The 19,236-nt window shown below is 45.7% G+C and overlaps 1 protein-coding gene and 1 long non-coding RNA gene across 4 annotated transcripts in view; one reads left to right on the forward strand and one right to left on the reverse strand.

Annotated features, from left to right (window-relative positions):
• The window catches only part of LOC309851359, a 29,014-nt gene extending 22,084 nt beyond the window's left edge, over positions 1-6,930 (forward strand). Inside the window, exons 3-4 of the long non-coding RNA XR_014304741.1 lie at positions 6,054-6,144; positions 6,710-6,930. This is a non-coding gene — a long non-coding RNA (uncharacterized lncRNA). The remainder of the gene's footprint in view (positions 1-6,053; positions 6,145-6,709) is intronic.
• The window catches only part of MARCHF10 (membrane associated ring-CH-type finger 10), an 84,333-nt gene that overhangs the window by 25,682 nt on the left and 39,415 nt on the right, over positions 1-19,236 (reverse strand). For 2 of the 3 annotated variants that reach the window (XM_082706552.1, XM_082706553.1), the window contains 3 exons: positions 18,423-18,594; positions 6,528-6,662; positions 120-1,533 (listed from right to left, as the gene is read on the reverse strand). In XM_082706552.1, coding sequence (XP_082562678.1) covers positions 120-1,533; positions 6,528-6,662; positions 18,423-18,594 — 1,721 coding nt within the window. Of the gene's footprint in view, positions 1-119; positions 1,534-6,527; positions 6,663-10,712; positions 11,306-18,422; positions 18,595-19,236 lie in introns of those variants that run through there. The other variant, XM_082706554.1, reaches the window with a different exon arrangement.

Raw genomic sequence — 19,236 nt, forward strand, 5'->3', positions numbered from 1 at the left:
TGCCTGTCTATGAGTTTAAAATTCCCATGACGCTCTAATGAAGGCACTGGTTATTTCTACCTGGGAAGCACAGAATTTTTTTTTAAAAGTGTGTACATCCAATTATGAAAATTCCTCACCTTTCCTGTAATTTCTTGAGTTTCTCAGGGTCTGCCTTTATCGTAATGGCTTCCTTTTCATCTGTGAAAGCAGAGACTGCCAGTCCGTTTCCATTATCATTTTGATTTGGGGAATCAGAGACTGCAAAGAAAGTAAAGGGTATGTTTTCTTGCAGGGACCCAGGCACATGCAAATGGCCTTGTATGTTCATTCTTGATGGAGAGGAGCTGGAAGACTCCACCAAGGACAAGTTGCTTTCAGGATTTAGTGAGAGGTCTTCTGTGTATAATGGAGCCCCCTGCGATGGGCTTGTTAAAGTAACATCTTCTTCTCGCCTGACGTCAAATTCATGTGCACTGTTTACTGGAAAATAACTATGGTTTTCAGCACTGACAAATAGATTCCTATTTCTAATAGGGGACAGTGGTCGACGAACACTAAACCTTGAGTTTCCCTCTGAGTCTGCACTCTGAACTAAGGTAGATGACATTGACGAGTCTACTGGAGTATCTCCTCTCGCAGCAGAATGCATTAATGATCCAGGAGTGTTGTAAGATGAACTCGCTGGTGATCTTGGAGCTGTTGATCTACCAGAAAGAAAATAGTCAAGAGAATTACTAGAGCTGTTTAGATAGGCATGCCAATCTCTTTCATAATCATGGGTACCAGACCTGTCTTCCATTGAAATACAATCTCTAAATACATTTTCAGCACTGAGGTCACCATCCAGACTAGATTTGGTGTCCCATGAAGGAAAAGTGCTGTTCTCATGTTTACTGTCACCACTGTCATTCTCTTTAGGAGATCCTCCAGGAGGTAGCTCGGGGTCTTGAAACACCCTTGGCCCAAGAGGCGGAGGTTTGGTCACGGGCTCCATTGCATTGCTTATTCTTAAGGAGCCATAACTGGACTCATTTCTTCTTACAGAATTAGCTCTCCAATTTTCAGGGTTTTCTTCAAAATTTTTATTTTTGGTCTGAGTGGCCGATATCCCAAGAAATCGACTTCTCTTGTGATTGGAAGGAGAACGAGTTGGGTGCATACCAGCCAACAAAAGTTCTTCCTCGATAAGAGTCTCTTCCTCAGTGTCATCACCATCTCCGCCAGGGTTTAATGATAAAATGGAATAAAAATCTTCGTCTCTGAACCTAAATGGTGCCCTTCTTGGTCCTCCCGGGTTGGTGGTTATGAGTGGTGGCCCCAAGGACTCACTCAACATTTGAGGACTGTTTGTTCCTTGGAAGGCCTGACGTAGGCCTGGATATAGCTCATTCTGGGAAAGAGCACTTGGGTCTCCTTTTTTGGCTCTCTCAGGGGTATTCTCCGTTGTGGTCATTAACTGTGAGGATGAGACGAAGTTTCTTCTCTCTCGAGTTGACCTCTTCAGCTTAGTGTCACTTGTCCACATTGGGCCCTCTTGTTGAACTACTGGATCTGCATGCAGAAAAGACAAGTTTGTTGTTTTACTATAGGTGCTCATGGATGAAAGACCCTTAACACCAACACTGAGAATCCCTCAAGTCAACAAAGAAGCCTAGAGAAGAAAATATGCTTGGTTAAGACGGCTGGATGTACAAAAGGACAACAGTAGAATTTGCTTTCTTTCACTGCTTCTTTTGTACATTTGTGGAGCTTGGGCTGGTTCTGGGGAGACGGGGTGACCCTGAGGATACAGATTATTTCTGTGGAAGCTTTTGGGAAGACTGTCCAGTCCAGGTCAGCCAGGGCTGGTAATGGGGAAGTCTCTCGAATGACGGTTTTCATTCCAGTATTTATGGAGAAGGAAAACCAGCCCTCCATGAAAACCACCAGTGCCTCCTCATCTGGTTTCATTCAGCGTACATTTACGACACTCCTGCTTCACACACAGCTTTGCAAAATCTTAAGGAAAATATAATCTACCTTGGCAGATGGGGGGGAGGCTCTAGAAGCTGGTGTCCAGTTACCCTGATGATTTTGGTTATATTTACTGCTTAGTGTGATAAAAATTATAACTCTCTCATGAGATCATTACCTTGTCTTTGTCATTGGCCTCCAGTCGATCTATAACCTCTTCGTATGAGAGAATTCTTCCCTCTACCCCCTGATTCTAAAGTATTAAGAGATGTACAGGAAGGAGGAGGCAAAGAGCCCAAATGAGTAGGAATTAATAGCGGTGAAGTCACGTGGTCAAAACCTGCCTTATAAAAATAATGATTAAGCACTACTGAGAGTGTGTACAGAATGGGCCAGGCACTATACTAACTGCATTACATACACACATTTGGGCCTCACAACCCTATGAAACAGGTACCACAATCACACCACACTATAATCAAGGGCACCAAGGCTCCTGGAGATCGTATTTCTAGTAAATGATGGTGCGATCACTTGAACTCAAGCCTGCCTGACGCTATGGTGTTCTCAGTCCCTACCCTGAGTCCCCCCTTAAGAAACTGGGTGACCTTTCCATTTCCTCATGAAAATGAGAATCCATTTAATTCATTGTGATGCTGTGTGTGCTGTTCACGGTTTTTTACCCTCTCGATGTGGATAGGACACTGTAAGTCCTTCTCTGATTCCATTTCTCTTTGTTTTTCTCTCTGTTCCCTCCTGGCGTCGGCCTTCCTGCCCGGGTCCCCTCATGACGTCCTGCAGCATCTAACGAGGCACTGCTGTCCTTGTCGTTCAGCTTCTAAAGCCACTCACCCCACAGAGGGGACAGGACTCCACCAGCTTGGGAAGGCCTGTGCCCGTACTAGCTCAGGCAAGGATTTGATTTGCAAATCCTCAGAGCATCTGGCCGAGCCAAGGGCCAAGTCAATACTGACTCACTTTAATTGAGGGCCTCCCGGGGAGCACCAGCTTCTAACGTCCTAATACTCTGTAAGCCTCTTTTATTGTTAACTGCATGGGACACTCAGCGACACGGTGCGCGTTTTTACTCATCAGCTCTTCCAGAAATCAGTTAAGCTCTCCTATCGGGCCCCTCGTGGGTTTTCGAAACCCCAGTAAGAGATGAATCAGCAATTCCAGGGAGCTCTGAGCAGCTCGTACAGGAGTGGAGCTGGTTTGGATCGTGGTCTGAGGGACACATGCTTCTGTGTGACCCACTGAATTCTCTGGATAGTTTAGGGCAGGTGGAAAAAGTGATAACAGGAGATTTGGAAACACAGGCTCTGGTTGATTCCTTTTCATTTTGAATTTGATGAAGGGCCTTGGAGATCAGCTCACCAGTGCTGGGACCCAAATCTTCTGGTCTGTCCCTGAACAGGTAGCAGCCCCTCTGCCCGGAGCCAGTTTAATCTGGACTTCAGGAGACACCAACGCAAAATGAGCCATTAGGGCAGCTTCTGAAACGGGGAACTGGACATTCAGCGGGAACCACAATTTTTTCAAGGAAGCTATGGGGGTGCCACCCAGGGACACTGGCTTCAGAACACAGTAGGATGATGCCTGCGGGTCCCAGCACAGCCCAGGAACGCACCTTCACCCTCTTTGCCACCACCACCGCCTTCTCTTGAAAGGTCCAATCACCCTTTCCTGACGTGTTTCCCCTAAAGGTGGCAGGTGGCACCATTGTATATTTACTCTATTTTAACCTGATTTCTTATGTCTACCTGAGAGGGAGCAGATCTCATAGCTCTGGGGCTCGGATGAAACACCCCCTTCGGTATGCTGGGATGTACTATTCATAGACCAGACCCTACAGATTCTGCCGAATGCATCTGGGACCCCGTGTGGACTTCAACTTAGAAGTGGGGGCGCCTCCCACATCTGGGAGTTCAACGAGGTGTGACGGAATGTTCTAGAGGCAACGAGATGAAGCCAGAAAAGGCCCCTGTCTGCCCTCTGGCTCTGTCCGATCTAAACTTTATGTGCTTGACCAGCCAGTAGTTTTCCTACATTCCAAGAGCTATAGGCTTTGAACTTTTTCCTCTGGTTATACAAGTAGTCGCTCTTCATTTGAAGAAATATTGGAACTTTCAGAAGATGAAGAAAACAAAATCAGCCATAGTCCAAAACTCAGATAGCCATTGCTCCTGTTCAGGAAGTCAGGGGCGGGTTGCCAACTCAAGACCCCCGGGTTATTTTCATCCTATGTAGGGCTTTGGTTCAACCTTTGAACACTGAGGCAACCACTTTCACGTGGAGGCTGTATGTTCTGGTTTACCTCAGGCCCCACAGCCCTGGTTCTGTGTTTCTCCTGCCACATCTGTCTGTTCCCTGATGGCACTGGATTTACAACTCCGAGCTCTCTTACCTAGCCTTACCTCTTCAAAAAACCAAAATTGGAATATTTGGGTACATCCAACTTTATGTCCTGCTTTCTTTCCCTAAAACTTTTTATTGTGAGCATGATCTCCTGCCATTAAATTCAATTATTCTTTGAGAACAGGATATTAAGTACAGGTTAAGATACATTACATAAATATATCATAATTTAACTCTTCTCCTATTCCTGGGTATGTAAGTTGTTTCATGGTTTTTGCCGTTACAAATTACCCCAAGATAAATGTCCTTGCTCATACAACTTCCACTGTGTGTCTCATTAGACCAGATTTGTAGGCGTGGAATTGCTACATCAAAGATTTGACCCTTCTAAAGACTTCACAGATGTTGCGTAATTCCGGTTTGTAATTACCCTATAGGTAGGATATGAACCTATCTCTCATAGCTGTGTCACCAGCAACTCATGCCGAGGGCTTGGCATAGCATCTGACACAACAGTGCCCAGGAAATGCTACTCATTTCACTACCAGTATTGAGTATTATTTTAAAAACCTTAGCCAGTTTGGGAGGCCAGATTGCTCTCGTGCAAATTCCCATGTATTACTTAGTGAGATTCAACTTGTTTTGGTTTTGGGGGTTTTTTTTTTTTTTTTTTGTCCAAATGTTTATTAGGTTATTATGAAATTATCTGCTATGCCTCTTCCCATTTTTCTATTAGGGACTCATGTTTTTTCTTATTGATTTGTAAGAGCTTTCTATATATTACCTCTTTGCCACATTTGCTTCAAATCTCTCCCCGATACAATTCAAACATCTGGCTCCTACTCCGATTTATGCAAACCACTTTAGCATGTGAGAGGAAAAATTAGAGACTACGAGGAAAAAATTGGGGGAAGACAAGGAGCCCTTATCCTTACGTAAGAGAAAACTGAATATATACCAGAAAATTGGGACAAATTCTCAGTGAATTTCAGGATAACAGAAGATGTCTTCTGGGTACAGGCGGAAGACTGTATGGAAACCTCATGGGTTCAGAAATGTTCTATGCATGGGGAACCTCATCTTTCAGATAATATTCAGGGGTTTACTAAGGTCACTGGGGAGATGGCAGGAGAGAAACTAATAATAATTTGTGCCCACTAGAGCTGATCAATACATTATTTCCTTTAGTTATTACAGCATTACAGTGAAGTAGATTTTATTATCTTGAATTTTAGACAAGGGAACTATAATCCAGAGTGTCTGCTTGATCAGCCCTTGGCTCCAAGGCTAGGAGAAAGACGACGTTGGAGGAATTAGAAGACAGGTTTTCTCTTCTCAACAGGAGGTGTTAGATCACTAGGAGCCTGTGACATCCGGTTGCTATAGATTCACGTATGCTCTCATTGACCCTACTTCCAAGCCATCCAAGCCACTACGGTGTCCTATATTTACAGGTGTCCACCAAAGCATAGATCACATGTTAAAATACAGCCAACTGCATTCATTGCATGGTGAAGTGGGATGCTCAGTGGTTTCTCCAAGGGGATGACTAGGTCCACGGCAAGGTTGGCTGTCCAGTGTCACTTTCTTTGAGTGCCATGGAGACTCCTTGGGTCCTATGTCTTCTGCCACCACAGGGGAGGGGAATGTGGTCAGTGGAGCAGCATGGCTTAGGAAGCTCAGGCCTGAAAAAGGGGGTATGCACCAGTGTTTGGAAATAAAGCATATATTTATTTCGATGTTTTTTCTTACACACTGAGATCCTGAAACCCTGGATCAGAAGTGAGAAGATCCCTGTGGGACGTGAGCAGCCTGCCACCCGCAGACACCCATCCATCCCTCCTGGGCCAGGTGAGATATCCCCAGAGTTGCACACTGCTTCTCCACCCTCGTTCCCCACCCCAACCCCACCACCTGCCACCCAGATGCCCTTTCCAGAGGCCAAATGGCTGCCCTCCACTTAAAACGATGCACATTCACGCTTAATGGAATAAATTGGAGAAGGAATAAAAACAAACTACCTACCTTCTCTACCTTTTCCTGGCAGCCTTCTTCCTCTTGAAGAAGGAACTAGAACTAATGGTTTGCTTTCAAAACCTTTTAAGCATTTCATTTTAAGGTACACTCTCCTCCACATAAAAGCACACGTGTCTAAAAACCATACAGAATTCACCAGGTAACAGTTCAAGTCAATTCTCTCCAAGGACCAAGATGCATGAGCCACGAGTCCTTACCTGGTCCTCTGAGGGCCTGTGCCTTCAGTCTGCTTCTGTCCCCCGGCACTCTTGGGTTCTGCATTTCTGGGCTGACTGTCAGTCTCCCCAGGTTTGGCCTCCTCTTCCTTGATAAAATCTGTGATGCCAGGGTTGCTGAAAGGTGTAAAAGCTTTTCAATAATTAATTTTTTTTTTAAACAGGAAAACAGCTTCTGCATAAAGAATGCTCAAAGGGCCCAGCAGTGGGGAAGGCAGTTAAGAGACTGGGCCCAGGTGGTCAGAGAAGAACTGGATTTGGAACCTGGCTCTGGGACCTTGGAGCTGTGTGAGCTCGGGAAGATCACTTCACCTCTTGAAGCCTCAGTTTCCCCACCTAGTAAATGAAATAATAATACCTAATTTGCAAAGTCGTTATCACCATGAATGAGTACCTGTGACACCTGCAATGCAGAGTCTATAAGGGAGTGTGTCCTTTCGCTAAGAAGTGTCTAGTTTGCCGTTCATAGATGTTGGGTTGGGCATGTTGCTAACATTGTCAAGAACCATCTGCATTTGGGACACACAAAAGCCCTCTCCCCAACTGTACTTCCAAGATTGAATCACAGCCCATTTTGTTTCTGTATATCCTGAGGTGGTTTATTAGCAGCTCACATGGCCTTCCAAAAAGGTTCCAGGCATCCAGGCTAAGTATACCTGTTTTCTTTGCTGTGTGCTATGCACCACTGTGCTGGATGATAAAATCACAGGAAGATGGTAGCTGGAGTGCTAATATGGGTTGAGGTCCCAATGAGTATTTTTTAAAAATTCCCATTTTGAACCAGGTTGCTAATTGGTTTGAATAATCTCACATTCCTTCTGCGCATAAGCAGCATCAGCACACGTGGAGTTTGGGACAAGAGTTCCAGTATTTTCCATGCCCCTCTGCAAGTTCTTGGGTTTACAAGGCAGTTAGTCAAATTGTGACTATCTGAACTAAATCTTTTCAAGAGAATTTGTTTGGCTCATCCCCTCCTGGACAGTTCAGAAATTTCACAAATGACCATGGCCAGCAGGCAACGTGGGTAAAACTGAGAAGGCCCTTGAGTTGTGTGTGAGAGAGCAGCCGTTCTTGGCCCGTGAAGACAACTGGATTTATGTTCCCAAATATCAGTTGTGCTTGCGTGAATAGTTTTTGTCCAGATTCAGGAAATGAATGAAAGTTCTCCATGGTGGCCCATGAAGCTGAGTTTAATACAATGATTAGGTACACCCTGCTTCTCCTGATGGGCCCCAGAAGGGGAAGGCACTCGGTTCTGTGCCCCCAAGAGAGAGAGGACCATGTTCTATTGGGGACGTGCTAGAAAGGAGGCTGCCAGTCGTGAAGGCTCATGTAGGGCAAGTTGGTGGAGCCTGGAGAGGTGACCAGAAGGGAGAGAAGAGAGTTCTCTAGAAACTGAGGATCTATTCTTCAGAGAGTGTAGGGTAGTGATGAGACACAGTTTCCCTAACCTTGAGGAGGGTGAGAGGGGCTTTAACAGTACAGAACCCTGCATGGAGGAGGAGAGGGAGACACTTCCTCAGTACCAAGGGTTTCTCCCTTGTCTCCTAGGACCTCATCCCTCCCAGTTCCCAGCCATTGACAACTGCCTCCCGCCTTTATCTGATGACAGGGCAGGAGGTGATAGGATTCTGACTGAGCAGACAGGGGACCAGGGAAGGAGCAGGCTTAGGGCTCCAGCCCAAAGGTCCCAAGGCATAAGGATTGTGCTTTGTTTTCCAGGAGGGATCCCATCAGAATATTCACATTTCCTTCACATCCCGTGCAGCAGAAGCTTGCACTGCCCACAGCCTCATGCCCCCAGTCCTCTCCACGCCCTCACACATGCCCACAGATCACAGGGGTGTGATCCTCCTCCCCAAGGACCTTTCTTCCCTAGCCTGAACTAACCAGCAGTTCTTCCTAGGTCTGTTTCCAGTTTTTTTCCCCCCTGACTCTGCTCTGACTCTGCTTTGACCAGAACTTTCAGGATTTCTAGGACCTTTAGCATTTACATATTCTAACATTGCCTGAGGTAGGCATCTTCTTTCTCCTACTGGTTGGTAAGCTCCTTAAGCATGAGGACCCTGTCTCAGCCAACCTGTGTTGCCTTGTCTCCTGTAGGACAAACAGTCATTGCTTAGTGGGGTTTGTAGGGCTCCCGAAGATGCGTTCAGCTACCCAGCTACTATAGGGGATTCCAAAAGTGGAACAAACTTTTTCTCCTGCTAAACATCCAAGATAACTAGATAATAGGTTATTTTGTCTTCTTGTTTACAAAAAAAAAATCTTTTTTTAAAGCACCAGATTTTTTAAATGATTTTCAAAAATTACCACCTTGTCTCTGAGTTTTCAGCAAACGATAGTCTTAAAGCTGAAAACCTGGAAATTGCTTTACTAGGTCTGGCGGTGAAGCTGGTAGTGTGGGCAGGAGCCTCTGACTCTGGGCAATTTGAACCTCAGTATTTACAACTGTGAAATGGGAATATTCCTACCTTGCTGAATTATTGCCAAGTTTAGCAGTAATGTACATAAATGGCCTCACTCAGCGTCTGGTGTTTATTAGTTGCTCTAGATGGTAGCTGTAGCTTCTGCCATAAGCAGTTTACTATTACTACTACTATTACTACGACTAATTGGGAATCTGAAGTCACTCCCATGAGAGAACTGGAATGGACCAGAAACTTGTTATGTAGGTTTCATCGGTTGAGAATCATCTATTCAGCAGCTTTCACTGCTGTGCACTTCTTGCTACTCCCTCCCTCAATCTTCTATAAAATCCAAAAGGCAAACAGCAACTCCTTTTCTATTATAATCTGTTCAACAAATACCCATGTGCCTTTGCTATGTAATAATTCACAAAGATGAGTAAGACATTTTGGTCATGACCTTAAAGATTGTAATCCAATTTAGCTGTGCCGTTACTTCTTCCTTGTGATGCCTTTAGAGTCTATGAAAAGCAAATTCTTAACAAAATATTCTTTTTTCACCACCTGAAATTGCAGTCACAAATGAGGTAACCTAAGCTGCATAGCTTGTATGGGCCCTGATTGCGGTTCCTAATCCCCTTACCGGTGACCAAATCGAACCAAACTTCAGACCTCTGGGGCTTTTCCAGGATGGTCTTCCCTGTGGCATGGGACATACATTAACCAGCAGAAAGACGCAAGTTATATTTACACTTTTACACTCTTCAGGGAGGAGGACAGACAGACCCCTTGCTTTCCAGAGGAGGGAGAGAATTGTGTTCAGGAGTCTCATTACCGTGACTCAACACCCTGAAGTCTGCCAGTGAATTTGGGGGAGACTTTGGTTTGCTTTACACCATACCCTCTTGTAGTTATCTGAGCAAGGTGATGGCTTGGGTAGAAAAGAAACCCAATAGCTATTTAATCAAACGTGTCTGCCCTAGTTCTCTTGATGATGCTGGGACACGGTCATTGTTGACGGAGTAGTTCTTAATTTGACCAGGAAAGAGGGGGGGAAAGGTAGTCATCTCATATTTATACAAGGCCCTGCTGACTGAGAACCAAGCCCACATAACGGTCCAGCTTCCTTCCATGTGCCTGATCATCCGTCAGGTCTTGACATTACTTGCCATACACAGACACGGTTCTTGAGAGACAACGTCGAAAAGAAAGAAATTTACAATTCCTAAACCTTGACATTCCCCCCCTCCCCACCGTTGACTAGGAGGTGCCAAGATTCTAAGAGCTGTCTTCTTTAAAAACAGTATTGCTTCCTTTAGACCGTGGGAAGCGTTCGTGGTGCTGCCTTGGTGTAACAGGCAGCTTTCCGAACAGTCACAAATAACAGGCCGCGCCTATTCGCCGCTTTGGGTGTGCTGGAAACGTGCGTCGTCTCACATACCCAGAGGAGATCTTAATTAAAGCTTAATTATGGACCATAAATATGTTTTATTTTGGAGCCCAGGAGGTGGGATTTTTGATTTGGGGAGATGTGGGGCCTAATAAGTAGGCAGGAAAGGGAATGTAAACAGTGACTGAGCCCTTTAATTTGTCCCCTCTCAGCGCGGTTCTCAAGGGGTTTCCAGTTCCAGCCTGAGCCCCGGGAAGCACCTGCCCCCTGCCCACCGCGCCCCACCGCAGGGACCTGCGCGTCGCGTCGCCTTGCGCCTGGTCACGTGGCCCCTGGCTTCCGGGGAACGCGGAAAGGCCCCACGCGGGAGTGAAGAAATCCAAGGAGTCTCGCGAGATGACGGGATTTTATTGGTCGCTCTCTCCTGGGGCGCTGTGAGGGAGGAGGTCGGGAGAAGGGGCAGCGGGTGTCTGGTCTTCCTGCTCCCCTGCACACCTCACCGCCCTGGGTTGGTCGTGTGACCTCGCCCTCCGGTCCCCCTGCCCTCCTCCCGTCCACCTGGCTTCTGGAAGCTTCGCGTCTCCCTCTCCCTGCCGCTGCTGTGCTGTGTGCCTGGCCTAGGGCGACTTACCACACCAGGTAAATTTTACTGGGCCTCCTGGGGCCGGGCAGGCACAGCACAGGGGTCTCCACCGGGGTGGGGCTGGAGACGGGGAAGTAGCACAGGGTGGCGGGGGACTCGGGCACGGGCCCCGGGGACAAGGAGGGGGGGCTCATGAAAGAGGGAATGGGCCCCGGAGGCAGATGGGGGGAGGGGGCCTGGGCCGCCGGGGTGGCAGGTGGCACGAGTGGCAGGAGGAGGCAGCAGTAATTGGAATTGAGCGGCCGAACGGGGGAGAAAGCAAAGACGGAGCAGTAAGGGGAATATTCAACACAGAACAGGGGGTGCTCGCTGCTGTCACCTGCACAAAAGAAAAAGAGCAGTCAGGAAGCAGCACTCACGATGGGTAAGGACATTAAAAAAAAAAAAAAAAAGCCTGTGAATGAATCAGAACTCAAAAAGTGTTCTTCGGGCGGGCGTGTCCAGGTGTCCTAGCGGCAGCAGGCTTGGATCTCAGAGTCACTGAAGAGTTAACTGAGGGACATGGCCTCATCATCACACCCTGTTCCAGCCAATAGTCTCTGGCATCCCTGCCAGACGCAAGAAAGTTCTTTCCCCACCATGTTCCTGCGTGGAAGCGCTGGGTCCCTTCTCCTCTCCCACAGCCAGTCTAATTAGCTGTGCTGGCAGCAACATACGGTGGCTGGCAGGGTCTCACCTAGATAAGGCTCTCCCCCCACCATTCCTCCAGCTGTCCACAGGAGGAGGTGGCGGTCATGCCCTAATCTGGCCTTTCTGCTGCAGAGAGGAGGCCTGGGAAAAGAGAAAGAAGCAGAGAGATCCTGGTGGGATCGTGGAAAGGGAGAGGGACCAAGGAGGAGAGAAGCAGGTGGGCGAGGGAGGCGTCCAAGTGAAGTTAATGATTTGCTCGCTAACCTCACACTTAATCTGCCAGCCTTGCTGGAGGCTGAGTGTGGGCACCTGATGGAGTCACGATCCAGAGGGACCCCCTCGTGCGTGACAGATTTCTCAGCTCTGCCATGAACCAGCTGGGTCACCTTGGATCAACTGCTTACCTTCTCAAAACCTGTTTCCTCATCTGCAAAATGAGACAGGTGTTTTCTCTAGCCTTGTTTCTCTAAGGGTGGTCCTTCGACTACCAGCATGGATGTCCCCTGCCAGCTCAGCTCCTTAGACATGCAGAATCTCGGCCCACCCAAACCTACCTAATCAGAACCTGAAGCTTCTCAGGGTCCCCAGATATCTTTCATCAACTTTAAAGTTCTAGAAGCAAGGCTCTGAGATGGGTATCCAAACCTCTGTGATGACAGTCATCTGTAGTGCTTGTTAAAGATGTGGTTTTGCAGGCGACTTTATTGGAGATTCTGAGATTTTGATGCTCTGGGTCAGGAATAGGAACCCGGAATGTGCGTTTCAATCATGTATTTCCCTGCTGATTCTTATCAGGGAAATTTGGGAAAGAGTGCAGCTGAAATCAGTTCCAATTCTAAAATGCCATCATTCCACGAACCATCCAGTTGAAAATCATTACCTCCAGTATAATGCGGGAGGCGGTGTCTCAGTCCTTATTTACTTGTATCCTGTGTAGAATCTGATGCGATTATCTGTTCCTTCATTTCCAAATGCCTCCCTAGGCTCCTGGAGTGGCTCCTACTTTCCACATCGTTTCTCTGTGATTGTCTTGTCCTTCTGCCCTTTCTCCACATTATCTCTGCTTGCTCCATACACTCTCTCAGGAAAGACACTCTTCGGCCCCCTTGCACTCCAGGCCCTTGAATTCCTGCTGGCGGCCGGGAGCTCTCCGCTGAGCCACAGACCTGGATCATCAGGTGCTTCCTGGCGTTTCTGGCCAGCCTGCCTGCCCCTCAAACTCAACACTCACGGAAGGTGGTCCACTCTCTTTTTGCTTTCTTAGCCTCGGCAAAGGCGTCCTTCACTGGCCTAGTTTCTTAGGCCAGAACTCCAGCTTCTCTTTTGTTCCTCCTTTTTTCTTATCCTCACACCCAAGGGTCACCAAGTTCTGCCAGGTATACTTCCTTGAACATTCTCAAGCCCAGTCCTTCTCTCCCCACCCCACCCCCCACCCCCTGACCCAAAAACCTCTGCTTTTAATCCAGGCTCAGCCCTTGTTTCTCTCTGGGTGTACTGTACCTACAGTTTGTCTGGTGCCTCAGCCTCTGTCAGACTGCCCTCACCCTCCAGCAGCCCCCTTTCCATGTTGGTCTGCTTTTAAAAATGCCAGTTGAATTGCATCACTTCCCACTTAGATCCCCTCTCTGGCTGATTCTGGGACATTCAAGGCCCTTGGGGACCTGGTCTTTGCCTACCTACAGGGTGTCTGCTTTATAGTCTACACTTCCTAAAGCAGAGTTTCTCAAACTCAAATGTGCCTACAGACATTGCAGAGATCTTATTAAAGGCAAGTTCAGGTTCAGTAAATCTGGGCTGGGACCTGAGGTTCTGCATTCCTAACAAGCTCTCTGGTGATGCCTCTGCTATAGTCTGGGGATGCTTCAAGGCCCAAGGCCCTAGACTACTTGCCATTCTTCGACATGTGTCTGTCTTTCCCCCTCTTTTTTGTCTCTCTCTTCTATGCCTTTGCATACTCCATACCTCCTCTGGGGCACATCATTCTTGCCTTCCCCGCTGGCTACATCTCCTGTCCTTTAGGAATTACACCCCACTTGTCCCTGACCACAAGCTCGTGGAACTTACCTTTGTAGGGACATGTTGGTGTCCTGCCCTCCCACTAAGCTGTGAGTCCCTGGAGGACCGGTTCTGTTTGTTTTATTTTTTCTGTGGCCCCGGCACCCATGTAGCACCTGACAGGTAAGCATGCAGTGAGCAGAATGTTAAAGTGCAGGATGAATGGGTGATGGATGAGGAAATTAAAGCATCCTGGTATCTTTCTCCTTGGGACAGCAGGGCTGATTGGATGGATTTGTAACATCCCAGAGGTACTGGAGAAGTACATGACCTCACTGATAATCAAATAGTTGTTTTTTTTTTTTTTTAAGATTATTTATTTACTTACTTATATGATCTCTACATCCAGTGTGGAGCTTGAACTCATGACCCCAAGATCAAGAGTTGCATGCTCTTCTGATTGAACCAACCAGCCTAAAATTTTTTATAGTGAAGTTGTAACCTCTCTTACATTTCATACTAAAATGACTTTGGTTGTGCAGCTCATAAGAAGATGCCAACCCTGGAGCAGCAGGTGGTGGTGGGAGTAGGCTTGATAAGCAGAGGGAGGACTGGGGACTGACCTTTACCTAAGGCTTAGGCTCTCCCCAAGATTTTAATCTTCCTGTCTACCTGGTGAGGTAGGTAATAAACTTGATTTTACTGATGAGGAAACTGAGTTCAAAGAAGTTGCCAGCTCACATTCAGAGGGCTATAAAGTGGTAGGCCAGGAGGATTCTGAGCCAGCACTTCAAATTCTGGACTCTGTGACGTCCCTGAGCCCCACTGTCTCAGAAGCATTACCATAAACGACTGGGAATTGATTCTCTCTATAAAAGTGGGAGCACTCACTTATTTGCTTTTTTTCTAACTTGGGCAGATGGCCTGAAAAATTTTGGGGCACCAGTGGACCTGCCTGGAAATTCATTAATCTTGGCCTTTAGAGAAAATCTTCATCAGGATTTATTTGCAAGGTAAGTTATGAAGATTTGGGATTTGCCTCAAATTTCTCTTCCAGGCTGCCCCACAAATAAATATTTCACAACTCAAAAGAGACAAAAGTTATGTTAGGTATTTATTTTTTTAAATCTAAATTCACTGCTCTTTCTCAGCTTTACAAGAACACATCTTCATGATAAGCCATTATTAAGCTGAATAGGTTTTGCTACTCCTACAAATTGTGAATCTGGTAATGACTAACATTGGACTCAGTAATAAGTGAGGATAATTTCAGAACTCTTGGCTTTGTTTTAAAGGGCAAGGTTTTGGAAGCAGGCTCCAGGACTCCATCCAGATCCGTTTTCCTGGCACATAACTAGGAGACGGTGCCCAAGCTCTAGGTGACAGGAGAGGGCACACTCATTTCCCGTGTGCCTGGAACTGAGGCAGAGAGGTCTGCAGGACTCCAGGCGCCAGAACCCCACAGCACAATGGCCTTTGGATGCCTCTATGCATCCTGGAAAGGAGAGGTGGCTCCTTTACAACTCAGGCTAGGGTTGGGTGGGGTCTAGGATGCAGGCAGGAGTCCAGGAGTTGGAGGCCACCGTAGCTCCCTGCACTTTCCTGTCCCCCAGCATTCGCTGGGCCTGCAGACTGCTCTGCTTCTCACAGACCCAAACAGAATTCTGAAGTAGAAATACGTAACACTGCTAGGCTTCTCTTCCACCTTGTATCAGTGTTCACCTTGCTCATGAAATAGGGTTTCTGAATCCACTGCACATCAGACACAGCTGGGTCTTGACTCACTGCCTGAATTTTCCATGTCTTTTTGGAGATAAAGCAAATCTCTGGCTTGGTGAATGCTTTCTGATTATTCATTTTTTCCCCTTTTGTGTTTTGCTTTGTAAATTCAGGGTGTAGCCAAAGTGTCTGTACCTACATTTATATCAGGATTTAAAGAATACAACTCTGATTTTTGGTAAAGGGAAATAAGATTGAGGGAAGGCGGGGGACAACATTAAGACAAAGAAAACCAGGTTTTCTAGTTCATTCTCTAGTGAATACAACTCTCACAGTCTAGAGATCATAATGCTATGATTTACCAAGTGCTTATGGTATCCGGAACCATTATAATGGTTGAGCATATGTTTTATTATTGAATCTTTACAGCAGTCCCAGCAGGTAGGACCTGTTTTCACCTCCTACTTTACAGATGAGGAAGCTGAGGCACATAGAAGTCACTTGCCCAAAGGCCACACAACAAATAAGAAATGGGGCCCAGATGCATTTTGACTCTAAAGCACTTGCCAAACACTACATGGAGGGAGATAGTACGGAGAATCACAGGCCAACTCACTTAGCAACAGTTCTGTGGAAGACACAAACTTAATTTAAAATGCGTGAATTCTTTCTAATAGAGTGTGAAGACCAGTGAAAATCTGACACCTTCTCAGTTATAAATATATTTGTAGAGGGCACCATTGGTTCCTATATTTTAAGTAGCATTCTTAGGGGTTCTAGATGGTAGTTCACATGGACATAAGAAAAATCTCCTTTATGTCATGAGTTACCATTACATAGATTTGCATGTAAGGCAGGCCACATTTCCCAGCTATATTATTGTATTCAGGATACAATAGCATAGCTCAGTGGGGGAAGGTTAGCCTATGACATAGATGTTGCAAAGGAATTTCTTTGGGTTTGATGCTTCAGTTCTGCACAGAACTCCAGTTCTGAAACGGGAAGAAGGTTTGGTGATTGACTGCCGACTTTGGATCACCCCCAGAAAGCTTTAGGAAAACATTTCTCTACAGAGGTGAAGGAAAGCAGGAACCTGACCTGTGAATTCACCCAGTGAACTGAATCAATGTGTCCAGATAATTCAGGCCCCAAATTATCTTTTTTCTCCAACAGCAGGGTATTCATTTGATTCCCCCCCCAAACCCCCGCCCTGAGTTGCTAGCGCCACTCAACTAGACTTTTCCTGAAAAGATTCTGCTTAAATTCTCACCATGTCTCTGGGCTCTCATTTCGCTGTGCTAATTAAGGAACTCTGAGGGTGCATCTACACATGTAAAATGAGTGGATCTGAACACACCAACGCTTTGCTTTTGGCCAGCTTCGCGAATGCTGTTAGTTTGCTGCGCGACTGCTTCGGCTTCTGTGGCAACTGGCATCAGTCACCAAGACTGGTAGCCTTACTGGACAGCCAGGGCCCAGTCCGGCTTCTGCCTGCATGGGTCTTGGACATGGTTTAGGGTCCTAAGAGGATAATAAAGGCGCTGCTTTTTCAAAAGCTTTTCCTACAAGTAACATCCCTCATTTGATGAAATAGATATCTTTCTGCCAACTTGGCTTTCCTGCCTAAACCTTGGTGTTTTCCAGGCTAGTAATTCTTCAAACGTGATATATAGAATATAAAGTGAATTAATTCTTCCTTTTGTCAGTGTTGTAAGTTCCATATGGAGTTTGCTTAGTCAGAGAAGCATCTGTATTAATCACACAGACCAAAATCATCTTGTGGACCTCAACTGTATATCTTAATGACTTTTCTCCACAGATGAGAAAGCAGCCCCTGCGAATAGCTACCCTGTTTTGGTAAGAAGGCTAGAAATTACATTGAATGAATGAAATGGCATTATTCGAACTTAAATTCAATTTTTTTTCTATTAAAAACATCCCCAGTTTAATAAATTACAATGTGTATTTTGAAATATTTGGGGAATGATCTTATCTGCTCTATTCCATTCTTAAACAGCTGAATTAAAACCCTTCTTTCTACTAAAAATTTTCAAAATGAGAAGTTGTTAAGTATTGATGATACTTTCCCCTGATTAAATAAGGAAAAAGAATTCAGGCTTTGCTTGAAAGGACATCATTTCAGAAGTCAATTTGGTTTTGGGTTTTTTTTTTAACTTCATTAAAGCAACAAAATGTGGGTGGTTAATCTGAGGGAAAGCTGCCATTTTCTAAAAATGCATTAAGACTTAACTGGACGGGTGGTTGCATGACAAGAGCTATTTAGGATTAGAAAGTAGTTGTGATTTGTATTTAAATGAATTGTATGCTATTTACAAATTCCTCAGCAGTTAATTTGGATCGTTTCCACTCTACTGTAAGCAGAAGGCAAACCTTTCTGCTTAGTTACCCCAACTTCGAAGTCTGTTCCCAGAGGAATCAAGTTTGTCCTCCATATGTTGGCTTTGATGGGGATGAGCCCGAGGGACTCTACGCTTTTACTTGAATTTATCCTCTTTTTGGATACTATTAAATTACTCCTGCCTCAAGCAGAGGACTGGTCTCCGCTTCAAAGGCAGCTAAAGAGTGAGTTATTTACCAAATCACACAAAAGGGAGGATTTATCAAGCCCCTTTTCTCCCAGAGAGGACAACCCCAGAACTGGAGGACTTTATTACTCTCTTTCTTGGCTATAAATTATGGCATTCAGATGCTTTTGAAAGCTTCTCTTCATGCTCTTGCTTGAGTCATAAAATTTGATACCTGGGGCCAAATGCCTTTTATTCACCCCCTCCCTCCCCAAGGGTGAAGAAGATGAAAAAGTGCCCGTTCCAGGCAAGTGCCACACAAAGCCAATGATTGGTCAGAAAATATGGGCAGTGAGAACAGTTACTCTACGTAATTCACACCTCCTTGACCTGCTATTCTATCCTGAAATGAATTTTACCATTTGCATAAGATCACTGGATCCTCCAAAGCCTGAAGTCCCCACTGGGAGAACACTAAGTAGAGCCAACAGCACCAATCTGATTGTTGTCATTACCTATAATACTGGGATTTTAGATTTTGTGAGTTTCAGTAACTCAGCCACTCACCTGAAGAGGGTTTGCTGGGGCTTGCTTTCTCCACTTTCCTTGGAGTCATAGTACTTTTATGTTTCTGTTTGACTGATGTTTGGTCAATTGCTGGAAGTTTGGAATCACACTTAACCGCAGAACTCTTGGTGGATGGTCTTGGTTCAGCCAGAGGATCCTCCTCACCAGAACTCTACCAAAAAGGAAAGGTGTCTGAGTATCAGTGCCGAGTAGGTCATCTTTGCTTGCAGAGGAGAGACGAGCTGAATGCATGGACTCCTTCAGCACGAACACTGGAGCATCCTGCCACGCTTAATATGCCCTTTTACCAGGGAGATTTTGATGGACTGTATCCATTTAGAAGTATCAATTAGAAATAATAGCAAAGTTAATGAGTCTATTTTGCAGAACACTATAAAAAGAAGGCACTTCTGTGAGTTCATCTTTTAGAACATTATGAAAAGAATGCATTTCTGACCCTTGCGGAAACCCAACCAGCTCATGTTAAAGGCTACATATGAAAGCAGGAGAAGCAATCAATGCCCTTAAACTTCTTGCTTTTGTTATTTGAACCACTTTGGGGGTGGGTAAGGAAAAATGTTCCTTCCGGTAATCATATACTTAATGATGAAAAGGAAATTTACATAGTGTGTTGGGACTGAAAAGATGGGACCTAGGTTTAATATTCTGAATTACTGTGTGCAGTCTAAGACTAATCTTGAAACTCCCTTACTTGTCAGTTCTCTATAAAGAAGTCAATATAAATTTATGCCCAGCCAAATCATGATTCCGGCAGTGTCAGAGCAGCTTGGCACAGCCTTCCCAACACAACAAA

The sequence above is a fragment of the Mustela nivalis genome (genome assembly GCF_964662115.1).
Source record: "Mustela nivalis genome assembly, chromosome: 17".
Taxonomy (NCBI): domain Eukaryota; kingdom Metazoa; phylum Chordata; class Mammalia; order Carnivora; family Mustelidae; genus Mustela; species Mustela nivalis.